General features: G+C 36.4%; 1 protein-coding gene across 1 annotated transcript; it reads left to right on the forward strand.

Moving 5' to 3' along the window:
- LOC149043677 (uncharacterized) lies at positions 1–22,075 on the forward strand. Its single transcript, XM_089210558.1, has 20 exons — positions 1–126; positions 3,435–3,782; positions 5,512–5,766; positions 8,863–9,135; positions 13,364–13,414; positions 14,247–14,335; positions 14,524–14,579; positions 15,490–15,668; positions 16,023–16,133; positions 16,255–16,273; positions 16,407–16,437; positions 17,194–17,497; positions 17,666–17,776; positions 18,226–18,416; positions 19,087–19,209; positions 19,448–19,518; positions 20,053–20,093; positions 20,286–20,382; positions 20,467–20,566; positions 20,973–22,075. The coding sequence occupies exons 1-20, from the start codon at positions 60–62 to the stop codon at positions 21,036–21,038; spliced, it is 2,583 nt and encodes an 860-aa protein (XP_089066684.1). The 5' UTR covers positions 1–59; the 3' UTR covers positions 21,039–22,075.

The following is a 22,075-nucleotide window of genomic DNA, read 5'->3' on the forward strand; positions in this document are numbered from 1 at the left end:
CTTCCGTAAGATTTAGACACAACCTTCCCTCATTGAAGCATCAGCAAAGGTCTGATAGGATGGTGTCTTTGCGTGAATATGAAATTTACTCACTCTTTCTTCTGCTGGTAAAGTTTCACGGGTCAGGTAAGTGTGAAGTTATTCTTTCGTACAAAGGATTTGACAGTATTTTTTTACCATGTGCCATTTTAAGCTTGGACACTGAAAACGCCGACCTTTATTGCTAAACGCAATTTTCGTCAAAATGATTTCCGATTTCCAAGGTGGCTCTCAACAGTTTTTTTATTTAAAAATTTAGATATGTTGTTGGAACTTCATTCCCGTGATAAATGAGGTCTGAATAACGATGATACGATAGAAATCAAGAGCAAAGGATTTTATTCTTCAAGTGTAACAATACATACGTTCAGAATTTAACATAAACATTGAAACTTAGAAGTGCAATACTTTCTTAATTAGTGTGAGTTGTCTTTTTAGCCATGAGAAAAGTTACTGCTTTGTCAGGTGGCTTTACATTACAAACATAATGGCTATGCAAACCCAGAAGAGAGTAATGCCATATGCACATAAACTCTTATCCTTGCCATCAATCACTCATTTTTGAGAAGAGCTGTTACCAATTTTTCCGCTCATTATTGGTGCAAATAATGACCTCAGCAAGGATAAAACAGTAGCATGGGTTTTTTTGCCTTTGTGTTGTAGGGGCTGGCCAAAGTTAATGAAAGTAAATGTTAACAAGGTTTTCTGGTTGCTGACAACTGTAGAATTGTGACTTCAAGGTTGAAAACAAGAAGTCAGCTGGACTTCATGAAATTTGTGTAAATCATTCTGATTTCACTTCATGGAAACTGATCACAATCTTTGTCTACTGATCTACTATTCTTTTGCTTTGATCAGTCCCTGACATTTGCAGTCCAGGAAAATAAAGTGGAGTCTCCTCTAAAATGGTACAAAAGACTTATATGTCCAGATTCTGACTCTCACAAGAAAGCATTGCAATCCACCTTTGTGATTTGATTCGATCATGCTTATGTGAATGAGCAAAAATTTGTGCTTCAAATTGGCTTATCTCAGGCTTCCAATACTTGATAGGGAAAAAAAGACAAGAGCAAATTTGGCTTTCAGGGTATAATCAAGGATTCTACCAAATCCTGTTCTTTTTATGGCAGAACTATATTCCTGTCTTGCTGTCTTGCACACAAGTAGAACATCAGAGGGCTTAATGACACAATGGTACATGTACAAAAAAAAGCTGAATTTTCATCTTTCACTTGTATAAAGCTTTACAGTACAGTGTAAGAAAAAATCTGTTCTTTCTGTAAGAAATTAAGGTTTAAAAGGTTGGTTAATTAATAATTCAATGCTATTAATATAAAGCACACTTGGTTGCTGTTTTTGTATTTATTGTGACAGCTGCTTTGGTTATTGCTTTAAGGTGAGGTGAATAGCTGGTGGCAAGCCACTAGTGAGCTTGGCAATCAATTTATAGAAAAGTACTTAAACAAATCCACCATAATTTTCCATCATCTACTTAAAAATAGATTCCATGTTGCTATGCACCTGTTCAGTAATAGATCACATATGATGTCAGAATATGGTAAGAACAAAAAAGTGGCACATAAGATGCAGCTTTCTAAGCTTGCTCTAGTTGTCAGTTATGAAAAGAGAGCAGAATAACAAACAGCATGACAGTAGTAGGGGAGTAAAAAAACAAGGGAGACTACAGTACTGTTTACTATGGTGCTCTGCTTACTTACTGAATGCTGAGAACAAGCTAGAGGCAGTTGAATGTGTCACTAAATAAATGTTCTTTGCACATTTTGATGCCCTCTATGATTTATAACTGTACAGAGCAAGGGCAACGTGGAACCTATTTGTTTTATTTAATAAAGAAGCAAAAATTGTTAATGGTGACATCACCTATGCATTTTCCCCTTAATAGATCATAATTTCATGAAAGAACCAATCAAAATACATGTAGAATTTAGCATATTATACAAAACCTTATTGATGGCAGAAATGAGGTCAAAGATATTCAAAGATGTTTAAGGAGGCACAGTACAAGTTTTGAAAATTGTTGACATCCTTTCTATGGCCAAGGTTATAGAAAATAGAAAATTGTGTTTGATTTCTTTTTTATTTTGATTACATTGAAATTTTTATGCCAGCATAATACACCTAGGTTTTTGGAAAATCATGCACAAGTGACAGCTGATTGATCATTGCATTGTTGTTTGTGCTGTCATTGTTGTTTTTACCTTGTGTTATGTGATGACTTCAATGATAAATATTTTATTAGTATAATTGCTCACTCAGGTGATTATAGAGATGTGCATGCTCTAATTGGTCAAGGATTACATCATATCTTGCTATAATCACAGAGAACAGGGTGATTATAGCAGGAGCCCTAAATTTCAAAATGGCTGCTTCATGTTCTGTCAAATGTTTGTGAGGGAGTGATAGATGCAGTAGAAGAAAATTAAATTGCAAAGAGCATGAAAGATGCTGAAAGATTAGCAGAACACTTTTCAAAACAAAGGGATAAAGTTTTTGGTATAAAAGAATAAACCTCTCAAAACTGCTTGCTCATCTTGATACAGTGTACAGGTAATCAACACAATTGTAAAAAAATGTGTGCAATGCTTTTTTCATTTACAAAATTTATTAAAGAATTTGAAAACACCTGAGTGATTATATTAAAACAATTATTTGCTGAATTAAGGCAAAGGGAAGATCATCGAATAATACTCACTTGACCTTTGGCAAATATTTGTTCATTTTTATTCACTATTATGTTATTTTACCTTGTTAGGGCAATGAAATGAATGAAATATGCTTTGGTTATACACTGCAGAACAGGGCAAGGATAGGGAGAGAAGTGATGCATGTGATTCTTGATTTCTTTTCCAAATTTTAGGCATAATTTTTTCGGCACTGAACTTTAAAGCCCACAAAAATTTTGTTCTGGTCATCAAGAACTCTTAAATGGTTCCTTTTTCTTCTTTCATGCGCATCTTATGTAAGATGGGTACTCAGATAAGGCTGTACAAAATTTTTGATAACTAGAAGCCAAAAGACCAGAAAATGAAATGAGTGGAATAATAAATCCCTCATTTGATGTTTTAACATATAATATGTGTGGGCATTTCCACTTTCCATTTTCCACCTCAAAAAGTTCTTCTTCAAAAGATTTCTACAAGTGTACCACTTTTAAATTTTGAGCCTTATTTCTTAGCAAATGAAAGTATATATTTGAGCTGATTGATATCAATGAATACCAATGAATTGCATAGTTACACTTATTATTGTTAAACTGCATGCTTATGCTAAAGTGCATCTTTGGTGGACTCTATTTGAGCCCTTCTTCTTAAATATTATCCTTACACTTGTAACTAAAGGGCTGAGAATATTATGTTTATGGTTGCCTATTTTAGGGGGTGTGGATGTGTATTTCACCCAGGAACCTTCTAATCCAAGCTACTTTAACAATGGTAGTGATGCCAACCTGGTGTGGGACTACACTGATTCACATAATAAGATTCAGGACATTATCTACAGTGTTCTGGTAGATGGTGCATTTGTCAGAATGATGGTTAATGGCAGTCGTGGTGTCCAAGAACATCCTAATATTCCTCCGCCTTACAAAGGAAGAGTTAAAATTGAAGGAAGAGCTACCCTGGTTATCAAGAACATCAACCCTGGAGACAATACCAAATTTAAATGTGTTATGTTTGGAAGCTTTGTAAGGACGATTGAAAGTACAGTTCAGCTTATTGTGGCAGGTAAGTATTACAGATATAAACATAAATAATCAAACGTAAATCAAATGCATTCAACTCATGTCTTTCATATTTCTAAGATCTGGAGAAAGTAAACAATAGCATACATGTGCACAAACCTTTATACGCAGGGCAGAAAGTGGCTAGCTTACCTGACTTTTGGGAACAATAGCGCTTCTTTTACTTCGCATGAAACACCACACTCCTAGAAGGAGAAAAGAAATCCTACCATTTACTTTGCTGTTTGTCACAAGGAAGAAATCAATGAGTTATCAGAGAGTTATTGCTTTATTCTTCTGGCACCAATTACTGGGTTGCTCTGTTATGCATAGATAACCATTACTATGAGTACAGAGATTTTCTCTTAGCAAAGCTTTCAATTCAGGATGGTCAGTTGAAACTAGAAACAATCCAACTGGTTTTGATTTTATGATTTTGCAAAATCAATGAAGGAAAATATATTGCATTACCAATCACAGGCAGCATGTGAAATTAAAATGGTGTGAAAAAGATTGTATTGCTTTTCATGCCTTAAAAAGGGACTTGCCAAATGCAATAAAAGTCGGCTCTGCGTCATTTGCTGCTTCCTGAGGATTATATGATCTTAGAGGTTTGCAGATGTAAATTTAGCCAGCAGAATGGTGACTTCCTCAAGTAATTTCTGATACTAAGAAGCAAGTTGAGACTTGAAGATTTGTGTGATGGAGCACAATTTTCCTAAAGTTTTGAAAGCAGCAAAAGAATGAAGTCCATAATTCAAGCTCTCTATGCCTGTGAAAGACGCTGAGCATGCAAAAAGAAAATTATTCAATATAGAATGATGTAATGGTCAATATAGCTTATGTAACCTAAACTTTTCAGAAAACTTTTCATGTATAAAACGGAAGCCCAAATAAATGTTCTTTGAACAAACTTTTTCATCTTCTTTCTGAGTGTTTACCTTTCATTTTGGACTACAGTATCTAAGATGTCCTAACAACATTAAATACATTTAAACGAGTGTGATATTGAGTATGTAACTGCTTTGTCATTTGACTGTGATTCAAAGTTGAAAAACGTTTGTGACATCTCAATACTCATGTACAATTTACCTCATTGTTTGCTGGAACGATTTTCTTCACTTGTGAAGAATTCAAACTCACTTTTTACAATGTTCACTTGCTTGTTTTTGATCCTTTATGACTCATGAACAAAAATTGTTTGAGCTCACCAGCCATTACATAATCTTCTTTCTTTTCTTTCATTTAATCATGCATTTGCTAAGTTCTGTTGGCTTATTTGAACTGTAGTACAGTACCTGTCACACCGCTTCTCTTTTCCTATCGTATTACGATAGAAAGATACCAGGTTATTATGGCTTAAAATGGGCAAACGAATCATCATTTGCATTTGGTTTTTGTATCCCAAAGCCAATCCATGTCTAAACCCTAACCCTAAGCAAGTAGCTTAGAAGTTTGGGTCCTTAGCCCAAAGAGTAACTTCCTGAATTATCCCTTCATTTACTAGGCTGAGGCTCTGCTTTATAATTGAGCTTGTAAGCAAGTTCTCCAGTAGCTAGTGCCAGGTTGACTTGTACTGAATGAAGTTTGAGCCTCCTATACTAGCTGGTTGTTGGGTACCAATTGCTGGATGCTTTGGTATATTTTATTGAAATTGGGTAAATTTCAAGACTGAGTCCAAGCTAGATTTGCTATGCTATATGAGGAATGATAATATCTCTTTTACCTTTCAGAGGCACTACTTATAAACATCTCTTTAAGAGGAAAATATTACATTGAAGGATCCTCTGTCACCATGGCCTGTGAAGCTTCTGGGAAACCATTGCCGGATGTAGCATGGATTAGAAATGGAGTGCTGGAAAGTTCAGGGAGGAAAGCTACGTTTTTAAAGTTCGATAATATAAACAGAAGGGATGCAGGACAATACACATGTCGAGCCAATAACTCAGTGGAAGTCACTTCTGTTGACACATCAATTGTAGTTCAGTGTAAGTATATTTTAACCTTAAAATAACCTTAACCTTAATTTTCTAACAGAAAGCTGACAATTGGTAAAAATTATGTCATCTGAGAAATTACAGTTTTCTTTACTAATGGCTGAGATCAGCTGACAGGTGCGAAAATCGGCTGAAACTAAACCTTTCAGATCGAAAAGTCTGTAATCTGATTGGTTTCTTTTAGTTTACATTACATACAAACTACCTTGTTGTTTGCAACTTTACGTTGACAATAATTAAGTTTGGCGCCCTTTTTCGTGCTAATTGTTGTTAAATTAATTATAACGACGTTAGAAACGCGTAGGTGTTGTTTGGTAAAAGCATTCTAATCCAAGCCTTTATTACTCGATAGTTTTGTCTCAGGTCGTTTAAATGAAAACAAAATTATGCATGTTGATTATTCTTAACTCGCCAGTAAAGCATTATCATTGCTATTGGATGATAATGGAAAGCAGTTTTCCCTTGTCCTGCTTCATGATGACACTAGTTTCAAATCCCGAGAAAAAGATGGTGTTTAGAACTAATATTTTCAAAGTTTGATCCGTTTGACAGCTGAGACTCCCAGAGGAAGGCAAGTTGCTTTCTGAAAAATTTCACTGTGTTTGTGATCACTTTCAATTTTCGCATTCTTAAAACCAAAAATTAGTTTAACTTTAAGATCTAACCTTACATATGATATAAATTTCATTCGATCTTATAACGAACCCCATTCGTAAGAACGAAACTCATGTAACAGGTTACGTTGTCATTCTTTGTGATTATCATGATGGAAGAACGCCAAGTCCGTTTCTGTGAACTTCACTGTATTTATGTGCTCTTTTAGTTGCAATATACCACTACATCTTAGCTTTCATTCTACTTAAGTTTCTTATGGTTCAATAAATATTGACGAAAAGCACTTGGCGAAAATTACTTGACGAAAATCACCTTGGTTTCGTTTTGCGTAAACTGATGATAATCTTCGTGATAATAACATATTATATTTCATTAAACGGGTAGCGTTCCATAATTGAGTGGCTACACATAACCTAAGAGTTTTACGCAAATCATAATCTTTGTCATTTTTGCATGTTTTGTTTCATTTAACAGCTTTAGTGTGGGAAACGAAGTTTCTAAATGATATCCCACTGTTTAACTAAATCAATATTGTAGAAAATTCTTCGTGATACAAAGATCTGATTGGTCACTGACTTTCATCTGATTTGGTGGCTCCTTAAAGAGCTATTTTGAGCGACCTACAAGGCAATGTCAACAGAGAATTAGGTGGAGCAGGGCGCGGTGGCTGCCGTTTGTATATTTTGTTTCAGCACCTCGAGCCTCCACCACAGTTTGATCAAATTTTTGCAAAACATGATCCATGTATTTTGCACGCTTCTTCGGCGTGACCTTCCTCTCTCAGAACTTCTTTATACAATTTACAAGCTCCTGCTTGTTGTTAGGTTTTACCTTTGACTCGAAGTAGAACTTGAGTTCACGCCACAAGGTTTCATGGGTTTAAGGTCAGGATTCTTCAGGGGTATTACGCCACCAATTGAACTTTTTTCCTAAAAGAGAGCTTGCGCTCGCCTACACGTGGGTGACATTAGAAGTATTGTGTTTTTTTTGTAAATATATATTAAAAATTTGAAACAAACAGTTTTCAAGAATTGTGTCTGGAATTTCTATTTGTTACGAACTTAATTTTTTGGTCCAATTTTTAGATCAGAGTGGAATAAAAAATAGCAATACTTCGGCTGTTGATACACTATAACCATATCTAAAACCATACTATTCTACCACAAGCACAGTTATCCATTTCTGGTTTAAAAATAATTTCAAATTTTTAATAGTTTTGGATTAGCTAGAGGAGTTTGGTTGACAGAAGAAAAGAACGATTTAGAAAGCTGAAACCATATTTAAATATTGCGTTCAAAATATGTTTTAAGAACTTGATAACATTTCTGGTTCTTCTCGTCCTGGTTTATTTTCATTGACTTTCAACATCTAATTATGATGCCAGTCAGCAGAAATTGTACATATGATATAAATACAGTGTGGCAAAATATCCTGAATTGTGTCCGGGAAATTGCCTTCTTTTCAACGCAGTAGAATTGCCATAAAGGTATCCAGGAATTACATTCATTTAGTTTCCCCAAGGTTTTTCATTCAAACAAGTAGTTTACATACTATTGCCAGTGCAAATTTAAAACACTTATCATATTTAGCCTATTTCAGACTCTCAGGAAGTAAAACGAGCCCCGGTAGTATGAACACCACCTGACCAAAATCTCCCTGGTTTTACGTTTTGGTTTTTCGCTCTGCTGCTGCTAAAGCACTTTGCAACAGCAAACTTGAGGAAGTAAACAAACAAAAAATTGAAGTCTTTGTTTGTTTGCATTTTTGGTGGTGGAGTCGAGCCAAAAATCCGTGATGATTTTCAAGATGCTCCTCTACCTAGAAGCATATAGCCTATGAGGCCGTTGACTTAAGGTTTCTCTTAAATTGATCAAGGGAGGCTGTGTTCCTCAGGAATTTCTTAGATAAATATATCATCCTGGTACCAATTGAGTAAAATAAGGAATGTCTTAGATTCAAATTGGGTTTCCGCTTTTTTGCGAGATGAGATCCTCACAAGTGCAGCGTCTAGGGCACTGTTGCACCCGTCTTCTGGCTCAAAATTAAGGATTTTCATCAAAAAATGTTCCGAGTGACAACATTTTTATGTCCGGTAAAATATAAAGCTGGGCTTCGCAAATTGCTAATTTTTATTAACAGAGGATTTAAAATAGCTATCTCTGTAACAACATAGTTGGTGCTATTTTTCTTGCTGCAGAATTGTTTCTCAGTGTGCAATGTGTAAGTTGAAGTATTTTGCTTAAAGTCAGAATTCTAACTATGGGTATATGACTTGCTACAATTTTCCATCACAAAAGCGTTATATTTTCTACCCAAGGCACTCCATGGACTGGTACAAGATTAAAACCCCCTCCTGTTGCATTATCATGCGCGCTCTAGACTTTCATAGGAGGTTATGATTTACAACCAGGCGAAATGTATGAGCGATGAAATAAACCAAAATTGAGATTTTGATTTGATTTAAACTTTTAGACAAACCTGAAGGTGGGAGGCTCACCACTAATGCTGCACAAAACACCGTCACTGAAGGAGACACTGTTACGTTCAAATGCATAGTTATGGCTGCTGTGCCTCAAGTGTCAATTTACAAGTTCTATTTCAATGGCAGCCTCCTAAGCAATAACAGAAACAGTGAGTTTATTCTCAATAACGTCAATCGATCTCAGCACTATGGGGAGTACAAATGTGTCCCACATAATGATGTTGGAGATGGAGCAAAAGCCACTGTGAGACTTAACATACAGGGTGAGTAGGAACATCTTTGAGCATTTTTAAGTACTTTGGATCTATAATCCAAAACGGGAAAGATGTTTTATACCAGTTTACATTGCGTCAATAAAACTTCCCACACAGTGAATCATTACAACCCCGAACAGGGAGGAATAGAGACCCTGGTGATGAGGTTGGCGTTTTGTGCTTGGTGATCAACACATGTGCTAGTTAGCAGTATTATCAAGCAGATGAAGAATTTTGTTGATGTTCCTGATGTTTTGATCAGATTTTCGAGGGTAGGGAATGTTTTCTTTTGATGTAGTGTATGATGTCAGTATCAGTTGAACTGATATGTTATCGAAAGGAATTAAAATGTTGGTTTGCAAAAATGAGCCAAAATTAAAAACACCACAATGAACAACCTCGAGTTAAGAAATCACCAGTCAGTTATATGCTGCCTTCAATCCTAATAAGTCTGGGAAACTGCAAGTAGTGTTTGACTGCACAGCCCGATACAAGGGACATCGCTCAATGATCAACCACTCAGTGGTCCAGCCTGCTTGGTGCCCTCTTAAGATTTCGTCAGAAACCACTATCTCCCTCCTCAGACATTGAAGCAATGTTCCATCAAGTAATGGTTAATCCAAACGATGTTGATACCTTAAGGTTCCTTTGGTGGCCTGATGATGACTTATCTAAGGAGCCTGTTGAGTACACCTTTTTTGTAGCACGTCTTCACCAAGTGGGGACAATTTTGGTGTTCGAAAGATAGCTCAAGATAATACAGGGGACTTTGACAATGAAGTGATCGACACAGTATTGAAGAACTTTTATGTGGATGACTGATTGAAATCGGTGCAATCAAATGAAGTCGCCTGTAAATTGAGAGAAGATTTGTGTGTCCTATTGTCAAGAGGTGGATTTGGATTGACTTAACGGTTGTGTAACAGGAGGGAAGACCTCAAATCCATTCCAACCTCAGATAGAGTTTCAACAATATTGTATTTGGATTTAAATTCTGGTGTACTCCTTATTGAAATAACCCTTGGTGTTCATTGTAACATGGATAGCGACATATTTATCTTCAAAGTACCAAAGAATAAGCCCTTCACACGAAGAGAGATTCTATCAGTGCCTAGCACCATTTATGATCCACTTGCTATAGTATCACCAATCACCTTACTAGCTAAAAAGGTCCTTCAAGATCTCTGCAAACAAGGACTCACCTAGGATGAAGAGATAGTGAGAGAGAAATATAAGTTTTGGAGACCATGACTATCTGATCTACCTATGCTTTCAGGTGTTGCATTGAGCAAAGAGACAAACGATTCTGCATGTCTGTGGCCAATCGCCTGGCAGTGAAAAATGATGGCTCAGAACCTTCCCAGTAGAGAGTAGAGGCTCAAATAATCACTTACGTGCAAAAATTAGTTTTCTCGCCAGTGGTTAAGGCCCTCCTAGACTTGAGCCCAGGAGAATCCGGGATGTGTAAATTAGAGATTTTCGGCTCATTTGGTCTCGTGTACAAATTGAGACCAAAATTCTTCATCGGATTACTAATCGAAACATCAATTGCTCTTACTTTCAAAGGACCATGTTACCAAGCTGCTCATTATGGATGTTCATCAGTCTGTGGGTCATCTAAGTCAAGAAAATGTCCAGATCAGTTTGAGACAAAAGTACTGGGTCTTCAAGGGACGGGCTGCTCTTTGAAGAGTACTCAGAAACCCCCGTTTTCTAACGTTGGCATAGATTTCTTTGGTCCACTGTAGGTGAAACAAGGTAGAAATACAGTTAAAAATGATGGTGTCTTTTCTCTTGCCTAACTATCCGTGTGACTGCCAACGAAGTCAAGTTTCAACACGCTAACGCTTTAAAATCTATTTTCATTACGGTTGATCGTGGTCGCTAAAGGAACAAATAATTACAAGTTATTACGAAGTAGAAGGAATAGGAAAACGCAAAACAACAGAGGAAATACAATCGGACAAGGGAAGACACTTACAACGTTGTATGACTTGTAAGCACGAAGAACGGAAAAGCTTAAAACGATCGCTGTGAAGGAATCACTGATACTCCAATGTTAAATTTTTTGAAAAACTTTTTATGAATGAGATAAAACAAAGCAGAATTATGCGAAAAAATCTAACAGAATACAAATCGCGGTGAATGAGAGGAATGCGGAAACAGTAAGAAAAATGTGCGTGTAAAAGCACAAAAGTGTAATTAGGGACGTAAAAAGAAAGAAATCATTAAGTGAGAATGCCGCAGTAACAATCCGAGCAATCCACCTTGAAGTGACCGAGTCTCTCGAAACAGACTCGTTTATTTGCGCTCTTTTCAGATTCATAAGTAGAAGAGGGACGCCAAAGATGATGAGAGGTAACAATGGTATGAACATGAGTAGCGGAGAGAGAGAAATCCGTGAAGCCCTAAACAACTGGAATCAGTAGAAGATAGAAGTTTTCCTACACCAAATAAACATCAAGTGGAAGTTTAATTTCCCTGGGGTATCACACATGGGAGGAGTCTGGGAAAGCATGATTCATTTAGTGAGAAAGATCAGAGTTCAGGCAACAAGTGGTTCTGGTGAGGCACTGTAAACGTTGATGGCAGAAGTTGAGGGAATTCTTAATGGTCGACCATTGACTATCAACAATGGCATAGAGTCCTACTGATTTAGAATCTGACTACGATCCATTTGTTACTTCGATTGCATTTAAATTTGCCGCCAGGAGTCTTCGTTAAGAATAATTTGTAATGCCAATGTCGCTGGAAGCAGGTTCAATACCTTGCTGACGTATTCAATACCAGTATTCTACGTATTCTGCCGGCTGGTTCAATACCTAGATGGCAGAAATGGATCAGACCACGTCATAGTTTTGTTGTTGGTGACTTGTTTTTAATTCCTGATGAAAGAGTTCACCATAGTCAGTGGCCTTTGGGTTGCGTTGTCGGAGTTCACCCAGGAAGAGACGGCTTTATCCGATCTGTCAAGGTTGCTACAAAGTCCTCTACATTCACAAGGCCAATGTCAAAGCTTTGTTTCCTCGAACAAGAGATCCTACTCCCGAAGAAGGGCTCTATTTAATCTACCTGACGATCTTGTTGTTCATTGAAAGTGAAAAAAGCCTTTGAATTTGCGTACCAGATGTACGTGAACTTTGAACACTAGCGGACTAACTTAAGGGACTCTTATGTTAATTATTATTTGAATTCTAGTCGCCCAATACTTAAAGTAAACTTAAGGGTCTGGAATGTAGCAACTAGAATTTGCATTTCTGTCTATTGTCAAGCAACTGCGAAAAGATTTTGTATTTTTCTTTCAATTGAAATACTATTGTGATGTTCTGTTTCGATTCAATTAAGCCCGCGTTTTTGCATGAGGTTGTGTAAGAATTACGTAGTGCTGGTAGCATTTTATTTCTCGCTTTCGTTGCATACTTCTCATTACTAATTGATTTCAAATAAGTCAGTCGTTTCGTTAGTTTTTGCTAGCGCCGTGTTACTTTTGTTCAAGAGTTTTACCACCAGACCTGGTTACGCCACAAATTGTAAGTTCGTTTTTATTTCATATAGCTCTGTCGTTAGTCTTGTTGTTATATTTGTATGAATTATTTATTTTCAGTCGAATCACATCTACACAACTACACATCAACGTATCTTTACATCTAAATATTCGTCTATCAAGCGAACAGATTAGCTGTGCATTCATTTTGTGGCGAACCTGGCGCTACAATACCTTTCCCATTTTACATGGAGATGCACTTTTTTCGATATTAGAAGAAACCATTAGGCTTATTTTCGTCTTAAAATTAAATAGATTTAATTATTATAATATATCATATTAGCATATTAACACTTGACACTTTGTCACTTAACCTTTTATTTCAAAGTTGGCCCCGTCCATTGATATCTGTGTTCTATTGAGTTTAACACTGAAAGGTCAGTTCTTGTTATGGACCTCTCTGTAGTTCTTTGACATTTTGGATGCTTTTAGTGATAGTGTTGACAATGATAATAATTATAATGATGATAAGAGTTATAAAAATATCGATGATAATAATGTTGGTGACAATGATATTAATAATAATAACAGTTTTAGGAAGTATAGTCTTTCATACCCAGAACCTCTGTGAAAAAAAAAATTTAAGCTAACGTATTATTATTATTATTATTATGTGGTTTGAGGTTGGTATGATGATTAAATAAAAGTTAAAATTGCTTTTCAATCAATTTAAGTCCTATTTTTTTTCCTCAGTTCAAACAGTTTCAAGTACAGTTGCCACTTCATCCCAAACAACTCCAGCAGGTAACTGTTTCTTTATAGGCGTTTTTTTTTACCACCATGTAAAACTATGTCATCATAACAGCTTGTTCTTTGGTGTTACGAAATCAGTTTGAGTAAAAGACAAAGAGTGAATTAAGTCAATAAAAGTCTGGAACTTAGCGAAGGACTGTAGACTCACAAACAGTCACAACACGGACTGCTAAATCTATATCAAAATTGAAAAATTTGTTTGCAAAGTTGTTACTATTCCGTAATTACCTTTCCTCTAATACAAACTTATACGGTCATGTGAATCTTGTCAGGTGTCATGCAGCGACTCAAAAGATCTTTATGTAGTAGGCTGTACCTTCTGCAATTGAAGGATTAAGAATAAGCATAATTACAGATGTATAATAGTATTCTTTTTATTTCTCTAAAGAACCCATCCAGGTGTAGTTTAATGAATATTTTGGGGCATATTATGCTGGATATCTTCAAACACAAATAACTTAATTCATGTGGCGCTGCAAAACTATTTTTCAAGGGGGGTGGGGGGGGGCAATGCACCATGGTTTTTGTTCCAGAAAGTATAATTCAATCCCTCTGTGGGCCTATTTACACATGTTTCAAGTTTCTGTATCAAATATTAAAACATTGTGAACAAGGCTAATCGTAACATGTTCATGCTATTGCGTGCATCAAAACATGAGTTTCCTCTCGAGCTTAGTAGCATACTGTCAGAACGATCTCTGCTGGGATTATTGAACGATGTTCAAGCTGAACTATTGGTAGATGGGACCACTTCTCAGCAGTTTTTGTGATCCAAGGCTCTTCATGTTTTTTGTAAATGTAAAAGGACACGGCTTTTCTTTAGCTTCAGAAAGCACAGAAGTTTACCTGACAGTGACAATACAGGGGAACTGTAGCAGACGTTCAGAAGTTGCTGCAAAATTTCCAGAAATGGTTAGATAATCTACTTGATCCACATACCGGAGTGTATAGAGTACTGCCATAAGATTTATCATTATAATTAAAAGGGAATCTTAATGAATCTGCTCTTGAACGAAATCTCAATATTTCTGTTAAAAAAACGATCTTCAACTATGAAACAAGTATTCGAACTTACATTTTTTCTTCAAATGTCCTTCTAGGCTTGTCAAATTGCCTTTAAGTTTGGCTGCTCATCCGCCAACACCGTGAACACCAGGTAAGGTGCAGTTCGTCTCGACACTGAAACAACAAACGCTAATGCAATCTGTGTTTTGGGGCAGTGAGGAGCTTTATCTCAGTTTTGTGTATTTTAGCTTTAAACTGGTGTCTCTGCTCTGAAAAAATCCTCTTTAATGCAAAATAATCTTCATTTGAAGTACATTTTATTTAATGTACCGCAATAGATTGACACAGAATGACATGAATTAATTTTATTGACCTTGGTTTATTAAGTTAAATCTCAATGTATTTAACACTTAAAAGTCACCAAAGTACAAATAGAATGTCGAATAGAGCACCGTACCGTAAAGAGTACGATGCATAAATTGCTGTGTGCTTACTCAATTTTTGTCACGCAGGGTACGCCTTCGTCGAATTTCTCTTGCTGTAAACGCTGTCCTTTCGGTAACATACTTTATTTGGCGCTGGATTCTTTCGGATCTTTAGGCTACTCATTACATAAAAAGTCAAAACAGACCACAAGACGCCTATATCCCCAAGTGAAACGTCGCGTAAATAGAGTATTGCGGGTCTCCTAATTCGTAACTTGTTTAACTATTACTAAATTAACGTTATTTTAATGAAGGTGGCGACAATTTTTTTCACGTAACAAAGACAACAACAAGGTCCTGTAATGAAAATGTTATTTATTGTAACAACTGGCTTTGTATTGTAATCGTAATAAGCTTTTAAGGGAGAGATGTAGTTCTATCCTTCAAAGTTGCGAAATGTTTGAATAGGTGAGGAATGTAAAAGCGGATGAAGAAACTACTTGCAAACCTGAATGAACTCTTCCCACGATTTCGTTTTGTTTAATACCGACTGTGTAATCAGTCATAACTTATGCGTCTTACTCTTTTCGGCACGGTGTTCGATTCGGCATTTTACATCCTTCTCCCCTTACCTAGGTGTGGCAGTGTTGTTCTCGACTTCATGATGAGGTTCAATCGAAGTGTAGTCGTCAGCAATGTTTTGACTGTCCTCTTGGATGCTGCAAGGCAAGACAAGTTTGGAGGTTTTAAAGTTGATCCAGAATCAATTAAACAAGTTTTTATACCCACAGACAGCTCGGAAAGCACAACGAAAGGTACATTTTACAAAGAAATATTATTGTTAAATGTTTACACGTATTCGTCCGAAGATGGACTTTTTCTAATTGCATTCCGTATCTGTTTAATTAAACAACTAAATTCTGTGAGTCATATATTTCCGAGTTTTATTTTTGTCGCTGTTGTTGTTTTATTCAATCGAACAAAATCTTTTTTTTAAAATTATTATAGAGAGTGTGGCGCCTTGCTTTTCCTTAGTACCTTGCCAATTAGAGTTAATGGTTTTCGTTTATGAGCGTCAGCTATGTAGTAAGAGCAGTGTATTGACCGCGATCACTTTAAATGTTGTTTGAATGTTACCTGATCAAGCTTTGTAAACTGAATCATTTTAGGTCCTGAGGAATGTAACTGCCCATCTAACAACGTCTCTTTAGCCATAAATGGGGTTCTTGCCTTCATAATCGTTCTTCTAATTATTTACATAATCTGGCTACATAAGAAAGGTAGGTAAAAAATTCATAATCTATGATAGAGGGTTTGGCTGCAAGATTCTTTATTAAGCAAAAGGAAATCTTGACCCACATCCACATCATTTGTCTTTTTTTTCCTTTCGTTTTTTTTCAGGTGCTGTAGGGAAACAGAGGTAAGAATTTGCTGCCACTTGGATTGTGTCCATGTAATGTACCAGATATGGTATCATCTTATAACAAACTTCCACTTAAAACTGATGCAATTCTCAGCTCGTCATAATTATTTGTATGCTTTCTCAATTGTAGGACTTATGAAGATAAAAGAGGTGTTTCCTACGTAAGTTACAGCCAAGACGTTGAGGTCATGTTAGTGTGGCCAGTAATTATGTAATCTCACTTTACCTCTACTCTCTAGAAGGAAATAAACGCCTGCAACAAATAGGAAGGAAAAAAGGTGTAGTTCTTCAAAAAAGGCATAATGCATAAATGACAGGTAAAATGAAATATAGGAAGAAGTTTGACTCGATAGGATCTTTGTCCTGGGATCATGTCCTTTACCAAGCTGCTCCATCGATTTTTCTTCGGTTGTCCCTGGTTCAACTGCGTGTTTTCACTTCACAGATCGCAAACTGGTCTGCACCCGGTTGATATTTGTTTTGTAAATAATTTTTTTTTTCACGCCGTTTTGGCCGTCTCTTTATCTTGATGACTTATTTTCAAAGCGTTAGTCCAGGAGCTTAGTACAGCAAGAGTTTTTTTTTCGTGTGTGCATTTGTCAAAAAATTGCACTACCAATCGACGATCTTCATGTTGCAGTTTGTAGCTTCAACGAATATGCTATGAACCTCGATCACTGCATTGGACATGATAGTTTCAATGGCAGAGAACAAAGTGTTAATAATAATAAATAATAAATATTAGTAATATTTAAGGACAAGAGATTATAAACTATTAATAATCTCTTGTTATGAAATAATATAAACGCTTGTCTGATGAAAACGGGTGAACTGATTTTTATAAGAATGTAGGAAATTTTATTAGGATTAATAACAGACTTGTATATGAATACCTTAACGGTATGTTGGTTTAATAGAATGAAACAGGATTAGAAGATAGCGAACCAAGTCTACCCGATTCAGCAAAACTCATCCAGCCTCCTGCGGAATACATGGATCTCATAGAAGTCAACAAAGATGATAGAAAAGCACAAAGTACCGCTTCAGGTGCTGATTACGTACCTCTTCATCCGTTAACACGCTGCTGGGAAGTTCCAAGACACCACGTGACCATAGAAAAAATTATTGGTAAAGGTGCTTTTGGTCAGGTTGCCAAGGGAACAGCAGTAGGACTTCATGGGAGTCCTGAAACGACCACAGTGGCTATTAAGATGCTTAAAAGTGAGTTCTTGAACTGTAATTTGAATGACAGTCTTGGCCTACAGTCATATACTGTTACCGGGTTACGTAACTTTTGGCTATTTGTCATTCGATAACTTATGTCGCTATTCGACATTTTGCATATTATTCCCGTTAACCAAATTTTACTCCTTGTTTTTAACGCTCCAGCAAACGGTACTGAATCGGACAAGAGAGATTTGATGAAAGAACTTGACACAATGAAGCAGCTGAAACCACATCCTTATGTCATTAAACTTCTGGGATGCGTTACAGAATCTGGTAAGCTTTGATTATGAGGTCCAATTTTGCTGTACACATTTTGCATCTGATTTACTCTGTAACGCTTTCTCGTCAATGATAATTTGCTTCAATGGAAGATTCACTGCTTCACAATCGTGCACAACAAACAACCATCGCATATGGTAATTTTATCCTTTTTTAGCTAACAGCGACGCTCTTGGATTTGCTGATAGACGAAGACCAAATATTTGCCATTGTACAAGCCATTCTGTTGTATGAGCAGAATCGTTTTTTCTAAGGGAATATTTGGCCTGTATCTTCTTATGAGACCGTTACAAAGTTTTTCAGCTTTTCTTCGTAAAACTACATCTTGTTTTCGTAAGATTTCTTCAAAAGTATTGAACCTGACTGTGCTATTTATTTATTTTACTTATTGCTAATTTTTTTAGAGGAAGAAATATATAAATGAAACTGTTTAATTTCTTCAGAACAGCTGCTGGTTTTGATTGAATATGTGCCTTTTGGGGATCTGCTGGGTTACCTGAGAAAGAGCCGTGGATTAAAAGACACTTACTTCAAAGACCCGGATATCAAACCACAAACAAATCTGACGTCACAGCAGCTGATGAAGTTTGTTTGGCAAATTGCTGATGGAATGAGTTATTTGTCCTCAAAATCTGTAAGTTAATTACAAAGGCACCAAAGAAGAACAATTTTAAAACCTTCTTGTAAGGTGTATCGTCATGTGAAGCTATGTCTTGCATAGAATAATATGTCTTCACAAGATCACGCCCGGGATATGCAAACGTATTCTTACCGTCTCGTTGAGGCTGTTTCCGGGAACCTTACCAGTTTTGACGTCATCACCAAAGTTATATTTCAGTGTGCGAATGGCGATATTTGTGCATCGCTGCAAGTGCACCTCATCGAAATTAAATATCTGGGTTTTTCTCGTGTAGGCAAAGGCAGAGATGTGAATGAATAGGGTCTTTTATTCAGCCTAAACTGAGTGTACAACGAATATCCATTTTAGTGACAAGAAAGAAAAGGAATTAAAACTTGAAATTCAAAAATTCGTCTTTGGTTGCTAAACTGCTACATTACAGAATCCTATTTCGAATAAAATCTTAAGATAAGCTTTCTATGAAATAATTAGGTATTGCAGAAATGAAGTAGTTTGCTTCCCTTTGGAAGATGGAGCAGTAACTATAGTAATTTTAATTTTCTGCCATCTGGAAGAAAGAGAAATACACACACCATATTATGTCGCTGGATATCTGAATCATTTCATTTCAGTTCTTTTTCTTCTGAAATCGCTAATTTTTGCTCTCGTATCAATGCTTTCTTAGATCATTCACCGAGACCTTGCGGCTCGTAATGTGTTGGTTGGACAAAAGGAAACTTGTAAAGTGACAGACTTCGGAATGGCCAGAGATGTGCAGCGGGAAAATATTTATGAACGAAAGACTAAGGTAATCAAGAAAGAGGGGAGGTGGGGGCGGTACTACATATCGTTCAGTTTAATTATCTTTCACAATCATTGTTGTGATAAAGCTGATATACTCCTGATTTCGATGACAAAATCCTTGGATGGGACCATAATGAAAACAGCCATTTGTATACGAGTATAATTTTAAATATCACTGTCTTTGACCGGTCGCTTCCTATAATTTTTTAGCTGTTTCAAAAAGTGATATTTTAAATCTTTAGGGCCGTCTCCTAGTGAAGTGGACAGCTTATGAGGACTTGATGTATGGTAAATATACCACCAAAAGTGATGTGTAAGTATACCCGATTATTACCCGTAGCAATTTTCCAACAAGTTTTACCAATAGAATAAGAGGAAGGGTAAGTTTTGGGCTCGGTAATGAAATAGAGAAAGATGTTCTTCATCCTCTCACGAGCGTTGGACAATGAAAATATTCTTCACTCCCCATGAGGAATCGAATCTCAGACCATCGGATTCCGCGCTCCGATGCTCGTACCACTGAGCCACAGAGACCCTACGACTCTATTCTCTTGCATACTGCAAGGATCAGCAATGTTGATAGAGTCATGTTTGTAAATAAAAATAAGAGAGAGAATCGGAGCGCGGAATCCGAAGATCTGAGGTTCAATTCCTCGTGGGGACTCAAAATTTTTCCTTCGTCCCACAATCGTGACAAGACGAAAAACATCTTTCTCTAAGTTTTATCAGTTTTAATCAGGACATGAATTCTATGCTTTGTCAAAGAATACATATATTTTAGTTGTCGTATAAAATGTTTATGTCTTCAGTCACCCAATATATATTTGTTTGATTTGTCTTTCTGCAGATGGAGTTATGGAGTTTTGCTGTACGAGATTTTTACCATAGGTAACATCGAATGGAAATTTATAAGGCCCTGTATATGTTTTTTGCTATATACCATGTTCAATTAAGCAATGTAAGGTGTTCACTTAGACAAACGTAAAGTGCTTCAAACTACATCAAATGACATGGGTGGTGTTTCAGTGAAGGTCGTTTTTTCGTCACATTTATATTTCGATGGTCTTATGGTTCTTCCAGGTGGTTCACCTTACCCACGAATGGATGGAAGAAAAATTGCAAACTTACTTCAGGAAGGATACAGGATGCCTAAACCACACCACGTTGATGAGGAATTGTAAGTGTTTTTTTCAATTCGTTCTCTCTCATCCTACAAGGAAACGTTCTTTAAATCTCTAATAGATAATTTGAACAATACCAGGTATCAGATTATGATGAAGTGCTGGAAGAATGACCCAGATGCAAGACCAACTTTTACTGAATTGAAAAATCAGCTTCAGGACATGGAAACCCTACACAAGGTGAGCATTTTCTTCAACATGAAAGTTTCTCTTCACGTTAGACCGACTAACTTAGGCTTAGCTAATTAGGGTTTTAAACTTAATAGCGTTTAGCTTAGATAGCGTACTTTTTACGAAGTTGGGATTGCATCTTCTTGTTATGTCACTGAAGCTAGCACTCCACGAAAAACAAGGAGGAAGCGAACTAGAATGTCCTTGCGACAATTGACTCATTATGGTTATTTAAAAGATGGTAGGATTATTGCAAAATTGTATTGAGACGCACAAGAGCAGCAAACGACACCGTAAAATACTTTCTTGAATTTGTTTTGGTGTGAAAAGCTGACCACTTGGGAGGATAAACGCTTATAACGTAAGAAGAACACTTTTTTAATGATGCTAATTATTATATTATTCTTTTCTGCAGAAGCTGATCAACATGACAATGTACGACAAGCAGTTGTATGCAAACGTCGAGGATTTAATGGTGTAGTTAGATAGATTTCCGCGGTATATGACCGGCTAATAGTTTGAACACTTTGCCACAACAAGTTTCAGGGATGAATCATCTTTTCCTCACACGCTTACTTGGTAGAAAAAGCCATTTTGTGTTAAGCAATTAAGCTGGAACGTTATAACTCAATTGATTTTATATTCTTAAGCGCTGTAACGCTTTTTTCAGTTTACCGATAAAGTATACTCTCATTTTCTCTTTTACATGTTTAGCACTTACACGCGTGCTCGACACAAGCGTTGGAGTTCAGTTTATTTTCTGACTCAATTCTGAAAGGCAGGATAGTGCGGAAAATATCCAATTAACTAGATTGATGAGATCTCGTTCTGTGTGCCGTAGTTGTCTGCAGTTTTAGCAAATTGCTAAAAAATTGTTTTGCCGCAAAACCCGCTTGGTTTTAGGAAGGCTATCCGGCGCATAAACTGCTTTCCCTAAGACTGCAACTACCAGCGATACTAACTCGAAATACTTTTACACTGAAAGTATTATTAATTAAAAATTAGCCTTATACTAATAAAAATTATAATTGGCACATTACTTGTGCAATCGTCTTAGCTTTGAGAGATGAATTTGCTGAAAATTGTATATAAAATTTTGAAGATTTTTGCCCAGAGGGAAATGACTATTTCCTAACTTTTCTACGGGAAACGAAATGTAGAGAAATTGTGAAATACATGGTATGGTAAGACCACAAGAAGCTAAATTTTAAGATTTGATTTATGCAGGTAAATAACTTTATCTCCTAGGATTTGTCGCCACAATCAGGAGCATGTCGCGAAAGTGTGATAATATTTTAACACCTACCATTAAAATGCAGAGGTTTTACCCCTGGAGATGTTTATTAAATCATTAGTGCTCTCTCGAGTAGCCTGGAGAGGATAAAAAAATAAAATAATAAGAACGGGTGCTGACTATACAATTTTGGAACAGTCAACGAAAGTTAGTGCTCTGGGAATTATTGGTAGTTATCGTCACGTAAACTGCTGAAAGAGGAAATAAATGGATTTATAACGGGA

This window comes from Pocillopora damicornis, chromosome 6 (genome assembly GCF_964200805.1).
Source record: "Pocillopora damicornis chromosome 6, jaPocDami1.2, whole genome shotgun sequence".
Classification (NCBI taxonomy): Eukaryota; Metazoa; Cnidaria; class Anthozoa; order Scleractinia; family Pocilloporidae; genus Pocillopora; species Pocillopora damicornis.